Here is a 22,671-nt window from a genome sequence, read left to right as displayed (position 1 = left end):
TTCACTATTTCCAACAGGAATAAAGCCAGCTACTGTAACAGGGCTGAGCTTGCTCTGTCAAGTACTATTGACCTACCTGCCCTCTGATCACAGCTGATAGCACCCGAGAGTCAAATGCCTCCTGCCACCATCCAACCCGCCGGTGCTGCTGGCTCTCGGGTGAACCCGGGATGGCTGCAGCCAGCCTGCCTTCCCCTCCAGGAAGGCTCAGACTAGCACACACTTACTCAATTCTTGGCTCCCATCGAGCTTCTCTCTTCAGGTAGGAGCAGCTGGTTTAGTGCTCCTCCCAGACAGTTCCCAAGCCTCTTGTATTTTTTTTTCCACCCCTTCCCATAGGGCCCAGAACTTGTTACAAGTGCAGAAAGTCAGTCTGACTGTACAGGTTCTGCCACAGCAACATGAAAGTCTGTTTCCTACTTTATCATCTAACAACCAGAAAATCCTCCAGCACTCCAATTTACTGAGACCACCACCTACCACATAAATCATTAATACTCCTGTTAGTGCAGGCAAGAAAATACCTTTACAGGAAGGAATGTGATTCTTTTGTCTCCCAAATCATCCATTTTCAGATTCTAATGCAAGCATCATACTGGTGGCAACTCAAAAAAAAGCTTCTAAATGTAGTATTTTATAGAGTATTTCAGTAACTAGAACATCCATCTGTTCTACTACAAAAAGGAGCCTTACAGAAAATATATTGAAGAACCTAAACCCTGGAAAAATCACTTAAGACTCGGGAGGTCGGTTTCTGAGAAGTTAAAAGAAATGGAAACATCTGAGCTTCTGTTTAGGGGCTTCAACATTTGCCTATGTAATTTGACTTACACTATAAAGGATTTGTGACAAACAAGGTATGAGTTAATTCAGTCACAGTAAGCAAGGACATGAGAGTCCTTACTAAGAAACAGAATTAAAAGAAGAGGAAAAAGATGGCTAAGGGAAACATTTCCAATCTTACATGATGAAAGACAGACAACTATCAAGAAGCAGGCCAGTCATTTCTTTCTTTAATATTTTAACTTAGAGTAATAAAATAGAAACAATGAGCAATCTGTTCTGTACATTCACATTCCTCCTCTCCCCAGCCTCTTGGGTTTTTCTTTCTGGAGGTCCAGAGCCCACTTGCCAGCAGGTGGGAAGTGGAGTTTTCTTACTAGGTGTGCATACACATTGGTGAACATCACAAGGGGTACCTCTGACTTTCAATGTCTGTACCTCACAGGAGAAAAATCAGCAGTTCTCATGAGCCCTTGGGCAACATTTTGAAGTCTAAATGAGAGCAGTGAACACACTGATGGCACATAATCAGTAGAGCAATTCTGACACTCCTAATGAGGGTGTTTTAGGGGAATGATTTATTCATATCAATTGTTTATACCAAAAGAATTAAACCTTTCAATTCAATGTTATCAAACCTAGGTAACAGACAATGATATTTCATCCAGTTCTTAATTTTGTCTCCCTTCTGCTCAGATATTTTCTGTTCAGCAAGTCTGAACCCTAAGGCAGTTATCAATTCTTTTACCTGAAACAGTGTCAATGTTGAAGGTGATACTTCTCAGTCTATGCTTTGCTCAACATCCCTGTCTACTACACTGAAAAACCAGTAAAACTTGGGCTAAGTGTGCCTCTCAATCAGCTATACAGGATAATCCCTTCTCCCAGCAACTAGTTGTTAAATACCTGCTTGACATTTTTATTTTGAGATGATAGCAAGAAGAATCTTAAACCCCAAACTCTAATCTGCTTTTCAGTCTGCACAAGTCCATGTGCTTAGATCCCTATCCCACCCTTGCTACACCTTGTCTCTGGTTTTATTTTAAAAGAGTTTTCAATCAATTTGAAGACTTGAAAGTTCCACATCACCTTTCATCATAAATAGCATTTATTTAGAAAATATGATTCACTACCATCCACCTGCAGATTCTTGTGAAGACATCTACAGATTCTAGCCAAGGTCACTTGGATTTCCACAAGCTAACAAGCCTTTTTTTTCCTGAAAGAGACAGAAAAATACTCTGTAAGCAACTAATATCAAGGCATGAAATGCAAAAACATTTCTTAAAACCCCCAATTGTTCAGTGAATTGTCATTTATCCTAGTGTTGTGAATCATTCCCACAGAAGATATCCAAAGATAGTCTTCAATTACAACTGGTGCATTGCACTTCCTTTTGCCAAATTGTATTGTGTGACTCCTCTTGATTCTAGGATCAGACCCTTTCCTGTTCTAGTAGCTTCCTATGGAAACACAAATGTACTCAACAGCTTTGGGAAAAAGTTTAGGCATCAGTCTATTGACAGTTAAATACATGCTGGGAAACAAGTTGAATGGAAGAGTTTGGGAGTCAAATTCCATTAATTGACTGAGAAGTCTCTGCTAATTGACTCAAAACTTTCAAGAAAGCAGCTTGTTTTTTCTTCTTTTCACTTGCCCTTCTTGGGTTTTTTTCCCTTAAAAACAAAGTGGTGGCAAGGTAGAGGAGGGGGAATGCTTACATAGATGTTGGAGATGAACTGTGAAGTTTACTTTGGAGAAAGGCTGTCTAGGATACCTGATACTGTAAAGCCATTTCAACCAATTTTACAGTATCAAGCTCTTTACAACTGCAGCACATAAAAGGGGCAGTTGCACACTACTGAAGGGTAATTGTACAATATAAAGAAGCAGATTGATACAATTCCTTACAATAGTTGCAAAGGAATTGCAGTACTGAGTCATCTGAAGTTGATAGAATCACAGAATGGTGGGGTTGGAAGGGACCTTTAGAGCTCATCCAGTCCAACCCCCCTGCAGGAGCAGGGTCACCTAGATCAGGTCACACAGGAACGTGTCCAGGTGGGGCTTGAAGCCCTCCAAGGAAGGAGCCTCCACACCCCTCTGGGCAGCCTGTGCCAGGGCTCCCTCACTGAAACAGGGAAATGGCTTTTTCTTATGTTTAAGTGGAACTTTTTGTGTTCCAGCTTCATCCCATCACCCCTTGTCCTGTTGCTGGCTACTCCAGAAAAGAGGGATGTCCCAACCTCCTGACACCCACCCTTTAGATATCTGTAAATGTTAATAAGATCTCCCCTCAGTCTCCTCATCTCCAGACTAAACAGCCCCAGTTCCTGCAGCCTTTCCTCACATGAAAGATGTTCCAGTCCCCTGATCATCTTGGTGGCCCTGCATTGGCCTCTCTCCAGCACTTCCCTGTCCCTCTTGAGCTGAGGAGCCCAGAACTGGACACAGGACTCCAGATGAGGCCTCACCAGGGCAGAGTAGGGAGGGAGAAGAACCTCCCTTGACCTGCTGCCCACACTCTTCTTGCTGCCCCCAGGCTGCCATTGGCTTCTTGCCCACGAGGGCACATTGCTGGCTCATGGTCAGTTTATTATCAATCAGCACTCCCAGGTCTCTCTCTGCAGAGCTGCTCTCCAGCAGGTCACCCCCAGCCTGTCCTGGTGTGTGGGGTTGTTCCTTCCCAGCTGCAGGACTCTGCACTTGTCCTTGTTGAACCTCAGCAGGTTCCTCTGTGCCCAACTCTCCAGCCGGTCGAGATCCCGCTGAATGGCAGCACAGCCTCTGGGGAATCAGCCAGTGCTCCCAGTTTGGTGCCAGCAGGGAACTTGCTGAGGGTCCCTCTGTCCCCTCATCCAGGTGGTTGATGAAGATATTGAACCAGACCGGCCCCAGAACCCATCCCTGTGGAACTCCACTGGCCACAGGCCTCCAACTCTGTGCCATTGATCACCACCCTCTGGGCTCTGTCATTCAGCAGCTCTCCATCCACCTCACTGTCCACTCATCCCAGCCACACTGCCTGAGCTTTCTGATGAGGATGTTGTGGGAGACAGTGTCAAAAGCCTTGCTGAAGTCAAGGCAGATGCCATCTGCTGCTCTCCCCTCATCCAGCCAGCTGGTTATGCACTCATAGGAGGATATCAGGTTAGTCAAACAGGATTTCCCCTTGGTGAAGCCACGTTGACTCCCTCTGATAACCATCTTTTCCTTCCTATGTTCAGTAGCTGTTCCTATGGACTTACCTGTCACTGGGAGGAAGTGGATGACTGTGGAACAGTACCTCCCAGGACAATACTGTTTTTATCAGTTAAGGTTTTCAGTACAGTTGTGGCTGCTGACTGTAGAATCTTACGTGAAAGCCTCATCCTGCCATCGGTTGGGTCACGTCCAAAGTATTTCACCTGTTAAGAGAACAAATCACTTGAAGACTGACCCAAATTAAAGCTGGAAACGGCATTTTCATGAAAACATAGTGTTTTGGGGTTTTTTAAACCAATTTGATGCTAGAAAAGCCATAAATAACAGGCACCACTTATGCTATGTTGCTCTGTCAGATTAATGTTCCTGAACAGCACAAGCATGTCACTAAATTCATCTGATTTGAAATGATCAGGCCATTGACCAGCACAGAAAGGGAATCTGATCTGGCCAAGTATTTTCTTCATTGATAGAAAATTAGAAATTTCACTCAAATACTAAAATTAGAGCAGCAGTTTGTCAGCATTTTTGAGTTAACATGAAATAGTTACCTGAATTTCTTGTCCAACTTCTAATCCCAGAGCACTAGGATGTTTAATCTAGAACACAAGGGGGTTTTTCCAGAAAATAAAAAGTTATTTCAGTGATTAATTTTTTCAAGGTTCCTTCTTCTAGAGATTCTTCATCTTACATTTCAGACAATCACAGTGGTTCAACACTGTCTTATGAATAACAAGTTTCTAAATGTTATATAGAAAAGGGTTTTGCAGATCTGAAGGAGTCAGTGATGTATAAAAAAGCTTAAATCACAGGCATGTAGTTAGTTCACAGCCTTAAATAGAGGGCAAGCAGAGGTTTAACACAAAGATGCTGCTAATCTAACACAGCTTTTAACATGAAAATGGACTGTAGAACAGCAGTGTGTGTGTGTTACAGCCAATGCAGATGCTGTTAAGTGAGAACTAATTAAAACCAAATTTAAGTGTCTAGTTTATACTTGTTTAGGCTTCAATTACCTTTCTTTGATCAAGCTGTGAATTATGAAGTAACACTGGTGTCATGTTTGGGTACAATTTTACCATCACTCCAGAATCTCTGCAACAGAAAACAGCATGGTTATTTCAAACTGCATTGATGGAACTCTGTGTGCATTATACTCTGTGTACTGATCCCAAAGCAAGCCTTAGTAAAGTTCTCAGAGCCAAGATTTTACTCCTCCCTTTTAAGAGAAACCCCTCACATCAACTATGTTCACTCATTATTCCTTAGTTGGAAGTGGATTGAAATGACTTATTTCAGGACATTCCACTCATAGGAGCCATCCAAAAAAGAGCATGTAATTCCAATCCAATATTTAGCTTGCAAAAAAGTATAAAGCAAATTCCCCCCATCTCTCCCAAGTAAAGATGGAAAAAGACCTTTGGTTTTATCACAGACATTCTAAGAACTATTTTCTACTTCAGAGCACTTTTCATACCTTATTTCAGTTATTGTGGCTGTATAAACTGCACCAAATTCCAAATTAACTTCCTGCTGCAGAGGAAAGAAAAGAATACAGTAAGACACAATGTCACAAAATGCAAACTGGAAAAGCCAACAACAAGATTCTGTCCTTACATCATCCTTGCAGATTTCAGAGATGAATTCTCTTGCTTCATGCATAGCACTAGGTGTGGGGGCAAACACAGAATATGTCTCTTCATCCAGCTGACTTAGAGTTACACCTTAGACACAGAATTTATGACAGCGTTTAGGTGAACATTACCAAAAGTAACTCAGCTACTGTTTCAGCAAGCAGAAAACACCTTAACAGAGCAAATGATTTTGCACAGCCTCATTAAGGTCTCAGAGTCCTAATGGCTTTCAGTCTCCTTCAGATCAAGCACTGGACAGCTTTGCATGCAACTGAATGCAAACCACATTACAGGTAGGCTTGCCAGATACCTGGACAAACTTGTGTTCCATATAAGAATGCAAAATCATTATTACAATCCTTTCATGGCAGGAAAAAAAATCTTGAAAGAGCTTTGTTTCTACGAACATCTGTCGGGTCTGTGACTACATTTCACAGACATCCTTAATAAAACTAGAGCTTTCATTAATAGCTGGTGGAAATGGAAGTGTTTCAGAGCCAGAACAGAGCAAGGTTAAGTTCTCTGCACTTCTAGACTAGTTTTCAGGCCAACAGACTGCATAGGCTTGCAACTGAAGGGAGGTGTGGGTTGTCCTCCTCTCCTCCACCTCAATGCCCTGAGAAGCACGAATCAAGCTAGCCAGAGCATTATAAGTTTCAAGCCCAAAACAAATGAAGCAGAACATCTACTTGATACTCTAGACACATCAGCTTTCTCTAATTTTTAGCTTCCTAAAAGCAGGGAAGCAGTGAAGAAGTTTGAGTATATTAAGCAATAACATTTACAAAGAAGTGCTCATAGAAATCTGATGTATTTAGTAATACCACAGCAGAGATTCACCTCTGCTACCATGGCTGACTCTTGGTTGAATATTACCACGTTGGAGAGATGGTAAGGGTGGGCTATATCTAGTTTCACTGGTTTGAGTCATTTGAATAAAGGTTTTTAATAGTCTGGCTTCTCAGAAATACCTAACACTTAACAAATTCTGTTCATTCACTTTGGAGGGCAAGCACAATGTCAAGCTATAGGCCTAATTTTAAGCAACCTGCCATTCTGCATTTATCTCAAGCAAAGCATCAATTGCCCTGTTTAAGAAAGAGTAGGAAACAACTTGGAATTTGGCATCTGAGGCCAAGCTGGACAAGTCACTGCAAAAGCAAATAAAACAGATTTATTCCAAGAAATACAGAAGGTCAGGTAACTTCTGTCACATTACTTGACTACTTGCTGCCAAGTGAAGCTTCAGTACAGGCCACTCCTACCATGTGATAATGAGTTGGATTTCTAACACATGCCAGCATGTTAACAGTGTCTACAACCTCTTCACAGAATCCTAGGAAGGAGGTTGATGAGCACTGTAGGAAAGAGCTCCATGTCCCCTCTTAACCACAGCTAAACACCCTTGAGTTCTTCTCTAGGAAGAGAAGCTGCATAGATTCGATCTACACTTCAACATATTGGTGCTTAGACTTGCTTGACTTCACATCTTTCATTCACAACTATCTGCACCACTGTCCCTAGAGAAACCTTTAATTGCCTCTTCTGTTAGCCCTGAAAAAAAACCATCACAGGCTCCAAACTTTTGGGAATTGCTGCTGCAATATTAACTCCAAGCACTTTTACAGGAGAGAATCTACACAAGTAAGTGAAGTGAGCTTCACCTAGCTCTTGAAAACACATACATGTCATCAAGACTCCGTACAGAGCATGGGAACAGCTAAACACACACTTCTGAAAACTCAGGCAAATACTCTCTGTGTTCTGCAGCATAAAGCACAAGTGAAGAAGCACCCTTTTCTCTTAATAGTTCTTTTTATCTGCTTAGTAGGCTGTTGCAGCCAGGGCACAAATGCCAGATTTATGGAAGTGGTTTACAGAACAATTTGGGAAGTTGAGCTTCTGCTATTTCTGAAACAGCATAAAGAGCATTAAGATTCAGTAACAGCTACACCAGTAATACTTGTGCTACCAAGATCCACCAACTACAACTCCACGCTAGTCATTTCCATATAGAAAAGTTAATGACACATCAGGAAAAATTACCAGAGGAAGCAAGTATGTCTTACCAGTCTGTGCTTGAAGTTTTTTCAAATTATAGGCCCCAGGACCCATGAATCTTAACCTTTTTGATAATGGAACGTGGATAGTTTCTGAAAACACATTTAAAACCACGTTGAAACACTAAGTTGAAAATCATTTTGAAAGCTATCACAAGAAATAAGTCATATTCACTTAGGTTTTATGCCCCATAGCTGCTTGCACTTCTTGCTGAACACTGATGTGGTTACAAGATACAAATATAAGAACTGAAATAAATTGAAAAAGGAAAAATAACCCCAAGAGGAACAGAAACATAAACCAAACATTCATTGAAAAAGCTGTTTTAATCACACAATCTTAAGGGTTGGAAGGGAGCTTGCAAGATCATCTAGTACAACCTCCCTGCCAGAACTGGACCACCTAGAGTAGGTCACACAAGAACTCATCCAAGTGGGTTTTGAATGTCCCCAGAGAAAGAGATTCCACAACCCATCTGGGCAGCCCCTTCCAGTGCTCCCTCACCCTCACGGTGAAGAAATTCTTGTATGTATTTCTTTGGATCCTCTTATGTTCCAGCTTATACCCAACTGCCCCTTGTCCATCCATTGGACATCACTGAGAACAGCCTGGCTCCATCCTCCTGATTCCCACCTTTTATGCATTTGTAAACGTTAATAAGGTCACCCTTCAGTCTCATCCCAGCTAAAGAGCCCCAGCTCCCTCATCCTTTCATCACAAGGGAGATGCTCCACTCCATCATCTTTGTGGCCCTGTGCTGAACTCTTCAGCAGCTCCATGTCCTTCTTGAACCAACAGCTTATCATTAAGAAAACACAATAAGATGTGAATTCATGTCAACACACAGTTAACATTACCTACAACTGGTCCACTTTCTTTTCTCTCAGGTCTGGGTTTGGCCAGTGTTTGGTTCATAATCTGTAAAATCTCTCTCTTTGCAGCTGTAGGGGTTAAAATACAGGGAAAAAGAGGAAGGAAAGAGTTTTGTCTAAGATGAAAATAAATGTATGCAGTTTGCTATAAACCAGATAAGCAGCTGTTCATAAAACCTGCCTGCTGCCTAACTGGAGAATTTATCACTGTAACTTAACACAGCTCAGGTAGCCCATGTTTGTTGGGGTAACAACCTTCTGCTCTGTGTATACAAACCCTACACCTTCAGCACAGTTATTGATTTTATGCAGTCTAGAACATTACACACAGTTCTGTTTCGGTGTATTACTTAGATATATCTGAGTACTGATAAGAGCAACAGGGTGTAGCTGTGATTAGTTATGATACACTGGCTTGGAACTTGACTTGAACCTCTTGAAGGGAGACATCAGTGAATAGGAACTACTCTATATTTTAATAAGGGTTTTCTGGATAAAATCTTGCTATTACAACCAAGTTGTAATTTTTCTCTTACAAGTAGTTAAACCCTTTTTAGAGATAAAGCTTCAGCTTCTCATGCAGCTCAAGAGTATTTTTAGCTGTATGCCTCAATACAGACAGCAGTAAACATCAATAGCACATATAGCTTAATTTATGGCAGATGAGAAGCAGTTAGCTGCTCTTTTTATAACACTATTCTACTGGGTTTGTAAAAGGTCAGAGAATAGGATATTTGTGTTAGTCCAAATGCATTTTGCTGTTATGGTAACACTTTACATATTTAACAAGCCACAGATGCCTCCTCCCTCTCCCAACTCTCACCCATCAAAAGCAAACCAGAGTTTCAAGCATGCAAAGCTGCACTCCAGCCTTTACTACCTGTGTTATTCAGTGTATCAAGCTGCTACATCTTAACCATCAACTCCTTCAAATGACACAGACTTTTACTTAAGTTCTAAGAACTTGCTGCTCAAGACATTTAAAAATTGGTCTGAAGTTCCTTTGAAGTTAGTTTGGAGCTTATTTTTAACAAGGTTTTTTACTCATTTATTGCACAGCAAAGAGCAACCCTTTGCTTTTTTCCCCCACCTCACCACATCTGGTTTTAACACAGCAGGACAAAAACTTTACAAACTGACATGGCTTAGTAATATTGTACCTGCATCAGTCAAGTCCAAAATACTGCATGTCAATACTCCATACTAGATTCTTCTACCCTGAGGTTGCTCTTTTGTTTCAGTTCCATCATTCCCCACTTTGCTATGCCATTAATTTTACTGCTATCATTCAAAACAAGTTGCAGTATAGCAGACAGCACCCAAACCAGACCAGTTTTGTGAAGATAGCTTTTAACACAATGAGAATTTAAGAAATGGTTATTACTCAGTTTCACAAGGCTCACAATTGAATACAGTTTATAACTTGATAGGATAAAATGGGTGCAAATACAAATACTGACCTACCTGTGGCTTGCTGAATAGCTTCCATAACAATCTTTATTGGTATTCCTGGCAGCTTGAGATCAACCTGGTATGAAGAGAGTTCAATTACAGCAACATGCAAGAAAAACTATAGATACACTTCAGAGTTCCATTTTAAGATGATTTCATGTTACCATACCTGCAGGGCAGTTATGCCTTTATTAGTGCCTGCCATCTTGAAATCCATGTCACCATAGTAATCTTCAATTCCCTACCAGCACAAAGAGAAAGCAAGCAAACTGGAGCAAATTTATCCCAGTCTCACTACAATAAAAGTACATTCTGTGTTCCAATAAGCCAAAGTGGTTCTACAGACTAAGAATTCCTTCTGAGACTCACACATTTTTCTTCAGCCTTACTTTGCTCTTCAGCACTAACACTGTTCCTTTCTCTCCTAAATTAAGAGCTTTTGTGAACCAGTTTCTGAACAAGATCCACAGTTGATTTTGTACTAGCAGGGCAGCACAAAAGAAGCAGCAACACAATGATGTGCTGTTTTCTCTCTTCCCCAGCAACTTCGTCAAGTGCTTGTTCTCCATCCTACTTATTGTATTTCAGTAACTTAAAGCACTCAAAGAGTTATAAAACTCTTTCTCTTAAGACAAAAGTCACTGAAAAGAGCAAAACAACTAATTGCCAAAAGCTAGGAAACCTGACTGGATATTTCAGAGACTTTCTGATATAAACAGAGAAGACAAAACTATTCAGTAGTTCCAGCAATGTATGTTCCAGAATTAACTGAGTTAACCATTACAAAAGAAGGCCATGGAAGATATTTTATAGAATCAAGCAGCAATAAACCCAACATTGCTAGAAACACTCACCAGGATGTCTGTCAGCAAGCGATAGTCCTCGGAATCTCCTTTTTCCAGACTGCCTTTGGTAATGAGACCTATTGCTACACCTGCCACTGCACTTGATACTGGAACTCCTGAGAGCAGGAAAGAGAGTTACATTTTTTTATAACCTTTGGATAGTCACAGACTCTATATCCACATCATATGTAGTCTGTCCTTTTAAAGTGTCACATTTTGTACCTGCATCCATTAATGCCAAACTTCCACCACATGCAGAAGCCATTGAAGAAGACCCTGCAGAGTAATAAAATGAAAGTATGTAACGTGGGTCAGGAAGAGCTAAAGCAAAACTTGCTGGTGATAGTCCTCAATCACAGTTTCCCAATTAACTTACTGCCAGCTAGAAAATACTGTGCAGCAACACAGACACTACCATAAATTGCAATTAAGGCATTTTCTGTAGCCTTAGAAATGGGTAACCAGTTTGAATCTGGAAATAGGAGTTGGACTTCAGGGAGCTTCTGCTACACAGGGCAATCTCACACTGATACTGTGCTGTTATACAAATTGAAAGAAAGGCCCATTGTTCACAACCATATGCATCCTTTTAAAGTGCTTCAGGTAACAGAACTATAAATATTATGAAGGTTAAAAATGAAAGCTATTACCTAAAAGGCCCACAATTCAAGTTGGTGGAACTCAAGCTTTTTTAAGAACCAAATGTAGTGGCTAATGGCAGGTTAAAAGTAAAATAATATTACCATTTGACTCCAAGACTTCAGAAGTAACTCGTATTGTGAATGGGAAATCCTGGGGAATAACTGGTTTCAAAGCTCTTTCTGCCAAGGCACCTGTTTGAAAAAAAGAAGACCAAGTGATCCATAAATAAAAGCAATCACACAAAGTATTAAACCTCACTGCATGAGACTTCTTTACTCTTGACTTACCATGTCCGAGTTCTCTTCTGTTCATACTAGTAACTTTGCCAGTCTCATTAGTTGCATAAGGAGGAAACTAGGGAGGAAAAAAAAAGTGTACACAGAAAATTAACTAGGGGATTTTCCCCCCATTTTGAAACAGAGAAAAAAAAACCTCTTGAAGTTTTGGTGCATCTCAAGCTAAAAACAATACATCAAGTCACCACATGACTACTATCCATCACTTAGTCTGCAAACTGGGACCTGCTTAGGTAGTGTTTAGTCAATGTTTTTGTTACACAGAACAGAGCAGAGCAGTTGCAAGGTAGTTGAACAACACCACAACATGCTTCCTCCAATTAAACTTGTCAAACAACATATCAGAAAGCTTGTTTTTGTCATATAGGTAATGGAACAAGATATGCCTGCTGCCTGTATGAAATACTTTGGGCAAGTTCCAAAGGTTGAGAGATCCAAGATATAAAAGTACTCATTTACTATAGGTGTAGTATGTCAATTGAACAGAGTTCACTGAAAATAATAAAGCAGGTTAGTCCTGCCTTCAGTAATGATCCATTCTTGAAGAGCTAAGGTTAAGATATTAAAGATGTACTAAAATTGCAATTTACAACTTATCTAGTGCTTTTTAGGAAACCAGTGCTTTACCTCATCAACTGCAGTATAAATTCACACATGAATTAGAATTAAACAATTTCAGCAAATCCAGAGGAAATTTATATCCTTGGAAGTGATCAATTTCCCCTGTAAAAGCAAGACATGAAGCCCTCCTGAGAGTCATGCAGAAAGCTGTGACACAGTAAAACTCTCACCTCATAATGCAGCATGAAGTTTTTATCTTTTATTCCACTGTTAATTAAAAAAAAAGGCCATGTCAAAAAAAGAGTAAATGAGTCTTACATAAAGTAATACATAAGAGACTGTATTCATTTATGCTTATAAGTAGACCCAGCAAAACCAATAAATCAATAGATTTGCTGATGACCTATGTTTTTCCTAATGTTTTCTATGTATTAAACTAAAAAGCAGAGCATAACACATGAGCTTTTTATGATCATCATCATGAACAGTTTCCTTAGCTGATCAGAATAGAATGGGCCCTATCAGTTCCTTATGCTGGTTTTGGTGTGATCATTCCAACTCCAAGACCATCAGCATCTTACTGTACACACTGCAGTAAGGACTCAAAAATATAAGCACTCAGAAGGAAAACTGAAAGTCTCTGTAACTACAAAATTAAGTTAAAAAAATCTGCACTCAGAAAAGTTACTGAAGTCCCAACAAGACTTGACTCTTAGCAAGAAATACAAGAGTTAATCTACAAGGAACGTTGCTTCATGTCAAGACTCGCCTTTAGTTTCACAGGGACAATCTCTCACTCATGAAGCAACAAAATGACTGCTAATTAAACCTCATTATTTAACACAAACTTAATTTCCAAGAACACTGAAATTACAGAATACGGACAAGCACCTGTAGCTCAAAATATTTAACTAGAGCAAAGCTGACACTAACATGTAAAAACTCCCACACTGCTGGGATGAGATCACTGGACTGCAGCTTTAAAGGATGGGTGTGTCCTGTCCCAGACAAGTTAGCCCTCAGACACAAAATGTTAACAGCACAACGACTTGATTGCTACATCCTCAGTTGGGTTTTCCTTGCTCCATTAAAAGGAAAAAAACATAGATACTTTCATCCTCTGGATATTTTTATTTTGAGACAAAATAAGAATAACTTGTGACAAATAGCTTAAATGAGTGAAAAATACATCCATTTCCAAGTGTGATGATAAATACTTGGGACAATGAACATATCAACTTTCATCAAGTGTTTTATTTCAAAACACCTGATACATGGACACAGTTCTACAGTTACAAGACTAATTCTCTACTTTATTTCTCTCAAACCCAGACTGGGTGTTATTTGTAAGACTACTCAATATCAAATGTTTGTCTATGGAATTAATGTCACCTTAACAAAAACAATTGCCAAGATCTCTTGCAAATAGGACAATAGGACACTTGGAAGCCTGATTTAACACATTTTTCAGTCCTAATGAACACCTTTATGTGTTGAAGTTCAAGGAGCTTTAATGAAATGTGCTTCAATGCTCATCTTTTATCAGCATTGACAAGACATCAAAAGATATACATACCTCACTGCTGTTGAGATAACATCTGATTTTACACTTGACTCTATAGAGTCAAATGTCACTGTACAAAGAACCTAAAATAAAGAGACAGAGGGTAAATAAACTGCTCAAACACCTCAATCTTTCATAACTTCTACTGGTTATGAAGAATCAAAAGAATTTCAGCAACAAGTATGATGCCATAATCTGTCACTTCTGCAAGCTTTCTTTCCCCCCTCTGTCACACCAATGTGTTCATACCCTCTAAAGATTACATAATTTCACAAGTGATCACATACAAAAATACTAACTTAATGCTTCTGACCCTGGTAGGAGCCTTGCACAGTTTGTACACTCAGAAACTGAAATACTTCAGTTAAAAGCCAGGGCCTGATGCAGCCACGATGTTGTGCAAAAGAGAAAGCTCATTTACCACATGGACTTGCAGCATGTGTTATTTTTGGTGGGATATAAAGGAATAACACTGAGGAGAAAAATCACTGTTGGCAACTACCCAGGTACCCCGTGGTAAGTCAGATCAATGGCTGACAGTCTTCTAGGAAAATGAGCTCTAGGAGACCAAATCTTGCATACAATCTTAATTCAATCCACCCAACATCTGACACTTGGTAAAGAACAAAAAAACTCCACCTCAATAATGTGGTTTTTGGGCAATTCCCCTGTTTAGTCCAAGTTACATATGAAGTTACTTTTAAAAGATTTCTCATGACATGCACAATTCAGCACTGCCCTACATACAAATGACCTACTGACTGACTCATTTTTCTAGAAATGAACAGTATTATATTTGCATGAAAAGCTTTTATTCAAGTATCACCAATAAACTCTACATAGAGAGATAAAAAAGACTGGACTTATTAGCAAGCAATTTTACTTTAAGCCATCCTGAACTGTAAAGCTTTCTTCCCAAACAACCTCTCTCCCCAAAAAGAAAATCCTACAAACCAAAAATGCCCCAAATCTGCCAACCTGAACAAGGAGAATCCTTATAGCTTCTATCTTTGGTTACTGGACATTCTTCAGAAAGTCCAGAAGGCACAATAATGATTACCAGACTCTTTCTAGGCACCTATGCTTACAATACATCATAACATCTGTACTATTGATGTAGCAAGGAGCCAAGCTTTATCTGCTCTCTTAATTGCTACTGTTATTTGGATGTGAAGAAAAAGAAGAGAAAGGAAACTGCATTTAAATGAAAGACACAAATCTCACAGCTTTTAATGAATTAAACATCATAAGTTATGAAAGATCCTACCTGTGTTTGACCTCTCTGAAATAAGGCCGATCCGTGAAGCATTTTAAACATGTTCACTTCACATTTAATATCTCTGAGAGCAGTCAAATCTCTCCCATCACACCTGAAGTTAAAAGCAGAAATTACCAGATCAATAGAACTGTAGTTTTAGAGACAAAGTTGGCAGAAGTACCAGCGGGGGTTTGATACACTCACCTTCTGTATTCATTCAGAACAAGGTTTCTGAAAATATCCTTTGAAACCACATTGAAAGATTCCATGATTTCATAAGGCTCAGCCTCTGGAAATCTTTCTGGGTATAAAAAAGCAATTGCATTTGAAGTTGGAAAATGAATTTAATAGAACTTCTACTGAACATTCTCTAAATATTCCAAAAGCAGATAATAATACCTTTCAGCTGCTCTTCTGTTTCAAGCCTTATTTTGTTGATGGCTTCATCTCTAGAAATCTAGAACACAGGATTTGCAACCAGTTAACAACAGAAGAGGTAGGTGTGGGTTGTTAGGTTTTAGTTTTAAAGTTCTGTAAAAATCAAGGAGTGAGGAATAGGGTTGTCACACAAATTCAAAGATCAATTGTGTACTGCAAGCATATATCCTGGTAGACGAGAACTTACAGTTCATATCTGAATTGATGACTTACTTTATCATGGCTGGAATCTGTGAACACTGCATAGATCTTGTTGAAAGCAAGTCTTTGGGAAGAAAAAGAAAGAAAGTTTGAAAATATCTCCTCAAACACACATCATTAGTTTCTTTTGAGGACTAAATGTTTGTCTTCATTAGTAATATTTGTAAGTGTCAGTTGGCTGTTTTTCTGCTGCTAACTCCAGCTGTGCTTCCTCCCCTTTCTCCTGCTATCTCCATGACATCAGTTATCACTTGCACAGCGAGGCTCAAACAGTCCAACATATTCTGACTCCTCTTTTCACTATTCCACAACAAAGACATGGATTTACAATACCCTGACTGTGTTTCCAGTACATTTGTTTTGCCCTCTCCTGCTTATTAAGTATAAAAGCTGTTTCTAATTTTCAATGGAGAACACAGCAGGTAATTCTGAACATTCAGAACATGCTAATTTGATCAAATAGTTTGGGGGTTTTGTTTAATAGAGCTCATCCAATAAAATAACAGTTAAATAAGCATTTTAGGTCACTTAACAAAATTTAGATTAAAAAATGTTCTGAACTTACTTCTTTGCACATTCCACAATCTCTTCAGGAGGAACAAATAACTTCTGAACAGTTCTCTTGACAACTCCTTTTTCTTTCACTAGTTGTTGAATTCCCTGAATGATTTGCTGGGTATGTTTCACCCCGACTTTGATAGCATGACAGAAATCTTGTTGCAATATGTTCTCAGCAGTTGCTTCCAACATCACTATCAATGGAAAGTTAAAAAAGAAGGAAATGACTATTTTATTGTTCAATAACAATCTAATCTGAGGAAACAGATCAACGTTAAACTGCCACACACATCATGGAATTCAATTTACACAAACCAAAAGTTACCCATCACTGTTGATTATTCCTACTACTGTGGTTTGACACAAGTTTCAAACATTAGGAAGTTATCTGTGAAGAGGTACCTACTTGACATTTCAAACACTCAGGAGATATTGATAATTATCCTACTCACCAACTTGGCTGTGCTGAGCTCCAGCAACAACTAAATTCAAAGTACTGGAAGACATCTGTTTTCGAGTTGGATTGACAACAGTTTCTCCATCAATCAGCCCAACCCTTACTGCACCTACAAAGCAATTCCAAAAAATTATGATAAGGGAGTTCTTTAAGGCATCATTTTACTTCAAAAATTCTACATCTTAACCCAGGAACTAAATCTATGGATTAACTTAAAGATACTAACATGTTAGCTACAGATTTGTTCTTCATAGATAAGGCAAAATGATCTGTTCTTGAATTTCTTGTGGGCAGTATTACTGGGAAGGGCACATAATGCCAAGCAGCATTATATACGAGGCTGTAAGTCTTGGGGTTTTTAGTTGCTTGAGCACGTTTTCTAGAAAAAAAGGCTGGTGAGAGGAAAACACAGCTAAATGTTTGTTCTTGTACAGATCTCCAAAAATAGCCACCATGTAATAAAACTCTTCCTGAATTCCTGGATTAAAAAAAAAATCATCTCATCCAGCTCTTTTCTAAACAACGCTTTTCATGACTAAGTATCTCTAAACAATCAATTAAGCTATTAGTCTCTATAAGATCTTATTTTTGGATTACAAATTCTTACAGAAGTATACTTAGTCCAGGAAAAATAATGCTTTGAAGTGCAATAATCCTATCCACTGTAAAATTATTTTTACTATTTGAAACCAAAGAGAGCTGATTTTAGGTTCAGATTCTTGTTAAAAGAGAAAAGGATGAACTGTGGGCTCATTCTTCCATTATGTTCAAATCACACATCAAAATATTCACTTACCAATAGGGCCATTCCATGGGATATCAGATAATGCAAGTGCTGCAGAAGCTAGAATGAAGAGAAAAATCTGTGTTAGAAAAAAATGGATCACAAAAATTACTGTTTGTGTGTGATGAAAATAGTCCTCTTACCTCCATTAATGGCCAGAACGTCAGGATCATTGACACCATCTACTGCTAAAAGATTACAAAGGATCTGGCATAAGATAAAAGACAATGAATAATTTTGACCTATCCATTTTTATCAGCTGTCAACACAAAGCTAAGGACAATAAGCAAAGCATTCTATGTATTTGTACAAGCCTATGCTGCACATGGCAATTTGTTCAGGTATTTAAACCAGAAAGCTCAGAAGAAAAACCACTAATGTACAGTATCATATCACATCATCTAACATAACAGTATTAGCTTTTTTCCTCATGTTGTACAGAGAATACTTGGATTTCCTTTCTGTATGTCTGAAAAAAGACATTTGCAAACTTGCTTGAAATAAAGATAACTGAAACCATGGAGATGACAAACTAAAAAGCAGCATTACACAATCAGATTATTTTCCAACACATAAACCCCTCCTGAAAGCCAATTAAAATTGCTTTTCTCAAAGCAGTGACTATATCAAATGCAATTTCCATTGGACATACCCAAGTTTCCCTTTCTGAAAGTTGTTATAGTTAAGGACAGTGAGTGTGACCTACCTGTGTATCATAAAAGTAGCCAACTGGAAAGAGTGGTCTGATGGACCGATCTGCAAAAGAAACATTCAAAGTCTAAGTAGCATTTGGTTTTCAAGTAGCTGTAATTTGGTTTGTCTTATAACAATCCCACAAGAAACTCACAAAATGGTTTAAATGAGACCCTCTCAAATAAACAAGAAAGAAATAGGTAGAGAACCCAGAAGGAAACTCAGTATTACATGGTAACAACTCTGAAATTTCCAAGGCACTCAGAGAAAAACTAAGAGGTATCTGGGTGAGCACACTGAAGGCCAAGTAACACAAGGTAAAAACCACTGAAAAAGTCCTCTATGCTTTAGGATAAAAATAACCTCTGAAATAACATTTCACTAGAGATACTGTCAATTAAGAGATGTAGTCCTCAAAGAAAAGCCACAGAAACTGGATGTTCAAAACAGTGCACCATTGCCACTGTGTGTAGATTTCCTATGAATTTTATTTCAGTCTGGAATGTATAGGACTGTGTTACAGCCCAGACCTTACAGACTGTTCCAGCTGTTGATGATTTCAATGCTGTCTTCAGATGCTGATGTACTTGACATCAGTTTTATATTAATGCTGAATTTCAAGGCATTATCTTATTCATGGAGATAGCCTTGAGGGAGAGGTAACATCTCTGCAGTTAGGAAAAGATCTTAATATCAACAGCAGGACTTCTCAAGAACCAGGCTGACATATAAAGCCATCTGCACCCAGCTCCAGCTGATGTGTTGTTTTAAAAACCAGTGCTGGTAAAGAAGAAGCTACAACTTTGTTGCCTTCTGACATTACTTCGCAAACAGCAGTTGTAATTTAGTATCTTTTCAAGCATTCATGAAGATACCAAAAGACATTTAAAATATGTTGTGAGGAAAGTGTTTCAGCCTACCTATTACTCTGCTGGTAAGGATTTCTTTATCAGTGGAGCCAAGTTCTCTTCTGAGATAGTTTGTAGGAATTCTTCCTGCTGCAGCAGCTTTCTGACGATAGTCAACCTTTGAGAAGCAAAAAAAGGGATTCCTAAAGACAAAGGATTACTTATTCCAGAGCCACAGAATCATTCAGGTGAAAAGGAACACCTCCAAAGGTCTATAATCCAATGCCCTGCTCAGAGCAAGGTCAACTCTGAATTCAGGTGACACTATTCAAGGCTCTGACTCGATGCTCAAATGAATGCTATACACATATGGGCTGCCTAGCCAGCCAGTCCCCAGCCTGAGCTGTAGCAGTGTGCTTCAAGTTCAGGATTCTCTGGTTACCCTTACAGATCTTCATAAAGTTCCTGTTGGCTCATTCCTCCAGCCCCCGGTCACTCAAGATGGCAGCCCTGTGTCCAAGAGTATCATTCATAAACACCTTCCCCCTCCACATCCCCAGTTTAGCATCATCTGTAAACTTGGTCAGAGCAACTCCAGGTCACTGTTACACACAAAAAACAGAGTACATTCCAGGACAGACCCCTGAAGATCTCACTGTTACTCAGCCTGAAGGCAGAACATGAATCCTTAACTCTTAATAATGAGTCCTGAGCCTCATAATCCAACCAGTCTTCTACACATCTAAAATACAGTGTCTGAAACTGGATGTTGTAGTAGACAAAGCTCAGAAGGCTTTTGTGAGAAGCTTTGCTAAAGTAAAGGCAGACACATCCAGTGCTCATCCCTCATCCATAGGTCTAGTCATTTTACCAGACTGCTATTCTCAAGTCCAGTCTACTATTTGCATTCCTCACTCCCCCCAGCACCTTGAACTCCAGTGTTTAATGATTACTAAGGCTACCACTGATTATCCCAAAACTAGTGTTGTCCTTAGTACTTACCACTAATGGCATAAACTGAGACACAGAAGGCTTAGTTTTACTGACTGCTGTGACCATCACTGCTGTGTCACCTAGCTGGGATTAAGAAAAACAACAAAACTGAAATTACTTTCAACCAAAATCACGTTTGAAGCCCTAAACTCATTCACAAGCTAAACTTCCTGAATTCTCTTTGCAGAAAAACACATAAATCTATGTTTTACACTATTATTTGTGCTTTACAAACACTTTTTCCCCCCCTACAGAACAGCTATACATTCACTATGAATTAAATTGCTGCCTTTGCAATAGGCTCTGATATCCCAATAATGAATGTTCAGATTCAAACATTTTGAGGTTTCACAAATTAGAATTGTTTTCTACCTGAACAACAGCAGATCCATCAGCAAACCTAGCAAGTTTTCCAGAAGACAGTTCCATCTTTCTGTTGGGAAGAAACAATCTGTTATCGTGGTGGATACAAATAACTTTTCCAGTAATGTCTGCATTCCTCTCCAGCATCTACTGTACAGAAAGTAGGTTATTTCATGTTGGACAGAAAAATCCTCATTATGCATGGAAATTGAAAGTCTTTGACCAAAAGTGACCAAACCCTCTTAAAAGGGAAGGTGCATTTGCCCCAAATGTCTTACTTCTGTCACTTAGAAACATAAGCTTGCAGCCACTCAGATGACACCTAAAGGGGCTCTGAGGCAAAACGCTTTGCTCATACTGCAAGACAATCAGATTCCTCCTCAAATTGGGTTTTTGAGTCTTGGCACTAGAAAACATCAGTGCATGCCCTCAAAAACAAACACAATCACACCCACAAAACACCTTTTCCCACCCAGCTGCAGAAAATAGTCTCTCCTGTACAGATGAGAGAAGATAGAGCTGCTCTTCACCTATTGTGAGAAGATACAGCTGCTCTTCACCTACTGTGAGAAGATACAGCTGCTCTTCACCTATTGTGAGTGAGAAGCAGCGTGTACATGTGTCTGCAGCAATTCTTCCTCATGTTTGTTTAAGGCCTACCAAGATCATGAGGGGACTGGAGCATCTTTGTTATGTGAAAAGGCTGTAGGACCTGCAACTGTTTAGCCTAGAGAGGGCTGAGGGGGATACTCATTAACACTTACAAGTAATTACAGAGTGGCTGTCAAGAGAACGGGGTGACACTTTTTGCTGTAGTGTCCAGTGACTGGACATAAACTGGAACACAAAAAGTTCCACATAAACACAAGGAAAGCCTTTTGCTCAGGTGAGGGAGCCCTGGCACAGGCTGCTCAGGGAGAATGTGGAGTCTCCAAACCCGCCTGGACACGTTCCTGTGCCCCCTGATCGAAAGGAACCTGCTTTAGCAGGGGCGTGGGCTGGGTGAGCTCTGCAGAGCCCTTCTTGCCCCCCTCATTCTATAAGCGTAACCCCTCACCCCAAACAGCTGTCTCCGCTGCCTGCACGGCTCGCCGTTCCCCGGCCCAGAGCCGCGACCGCGGGAATGCCCCCGCTCGCTCCCTCAGGGCTCCCTCAGGGCCCCTCACCTGCCTCCCACGTCCACCGTCACGGCCCGGCAAGGCCCGTGCTGCGCCGCAGCGCCGCGGCCGGGCGCTCCGGGCAGCGCGCAGCCATCCGGCAGCAGCAGCCGCCGCCTCCATCGCCCCGCGGCCCCGCCGACAAGGGGCAAAGCGCCGAACGCGGCGCGACCGCGGCTGGAGGCAGCGGCCATGGCGCCGGCAGCGAGCAACGCCGACTCCGCCGGAAACCGCCACCCCATTGGCTCTCGGGAAAAAGGCGGGATGCCGCGCAATAAGCTGGAAGCGGATTGGCTCTCGTGCTGGCGGGTTAGTTTGGAGCCCTCAGACCCCTGGCGGAGCCCGGCGGCGGCAGCGGCTGAGGCGGGGCCGGAGCCCTCGCGAACCCGAGGTAAAAAGGGGCAGAAAAAGCTCCGTGGAGGGCTTTGGGTACCAGACGGCTTTAGAACCACCTCAGCTTAAAAACACGAGGGACACCAGCGCAAGCGAGGGCCTCGGCTGAGGGAGAGGAGAAGCTGCACAGGGGCTGCGGCCTCCCTCGCGCCGTTGGTGCCTCATGTGGCACCTTCGTGCCCGTGAAGCTTTGTCTGACTACCCCAGGCTCAGCGGTCACCCACTTCGGCCCTGTCGAGCGACAGCAGCCACCAGACCCAATGTGGGAAATATATTACAAGTTATACAGTCGAAAACTCGGGGACTTTCCTTCAGGAGCATGGCTGAGTGAGGCAGTGCTGGCTTGAACTCATACCTGAAAGGAAAAAGCGATATCTCTGGAATTAATTTACCCAAACCCCGTTGTTCTGTGGCTCTTTCTTTCCAAACTATAATACACCCACAACTCACTGCAATTAAAACCAAGAAATTGTAATGAAGCCCTCCTCAATCTTTTTAGCAATGAATCTTACAGCTGTATTAACCATGGATTCCATAGCAGGGTCTGGCAATTGAAGCATGGCAGCAGTGCTGAGGGATTGGCAGCAAACTTGAAGATCAAGATCATCTCAACC

General features: G+C 40.6%; 1 protein-coding gene across 1 annotated transcript; it reads right to left on the bottom strand.

The window, feature by feature from the left end:
• Positions 1-1,873: 1,873 nt before the first annotated feature.
• PNPT1 (polyribonucleotide nucleotidyltransferase 1) lies at positions 1,874-21,858 on the bottom strand. Its single transcript, XM_061989303.1, has 29 exons — positions 21,674-21,858; positions 20,517-20,577; positions 20,154-20,228; positions 19,224-19,329; positions 18,317-18,366; positions 17,754-17,817; positions 17,623-17,670; positions 16,822-16,935; positions 16,377-16,563; positions 15,824-15,875; positions 15,572-15,629; positions 15,377-15,473; positions 15,182-15,284; positions 13,927-13,997; positions 12,581-12,617; positions 11,781-11,847; positions 11,595-11,684; positions 11,074-11,127; positions 10,861-10,967; positions 10,176-10,247; positions 10,019-10,082; positions 8,540-8,623; positions 7,691-7,774; positions 5,605-5,711; positions 5,465-5,520; positions 5,004-5,082; positions 4,539-4,586; positions 4,032-4,190; positions 1,874-2,002 (listed from the first exon to the last, which is right to left on the bottom strand). Exons 1-28 carry the CDS (start codon positions 21,856-21,858, stop codon positions 4,035-4,037), a joined length of 2,376 nt encoding a protein of 791 aa, XP_061845287.1. The 3' UTR covers positions 1,874-2,002; positions 4,032-4,034.
• Between the last annotated feature and the right edge of the window lie 813 nt (positions 21,859-22,671).

This window comes from Colius striatus, chromosome 2 (genome assembly GCF_028858725.1).
Source record: "Colius striatus isolate bColStr4 chromosome 2, bColStr4.1.hap1, whole genome shotgun sequence".
Classification (NCBI taxonomy): domain Eukaryota; kingdom Metazoa; phylum Chordata; class Aves; order Coliiformes; family Coliidae; genus Colius; species Colius striatus.
Note: the sequence above shows the minus strand (reverse complement) of the source record. Positions and strands in the feature narration are given on the sequence as shown.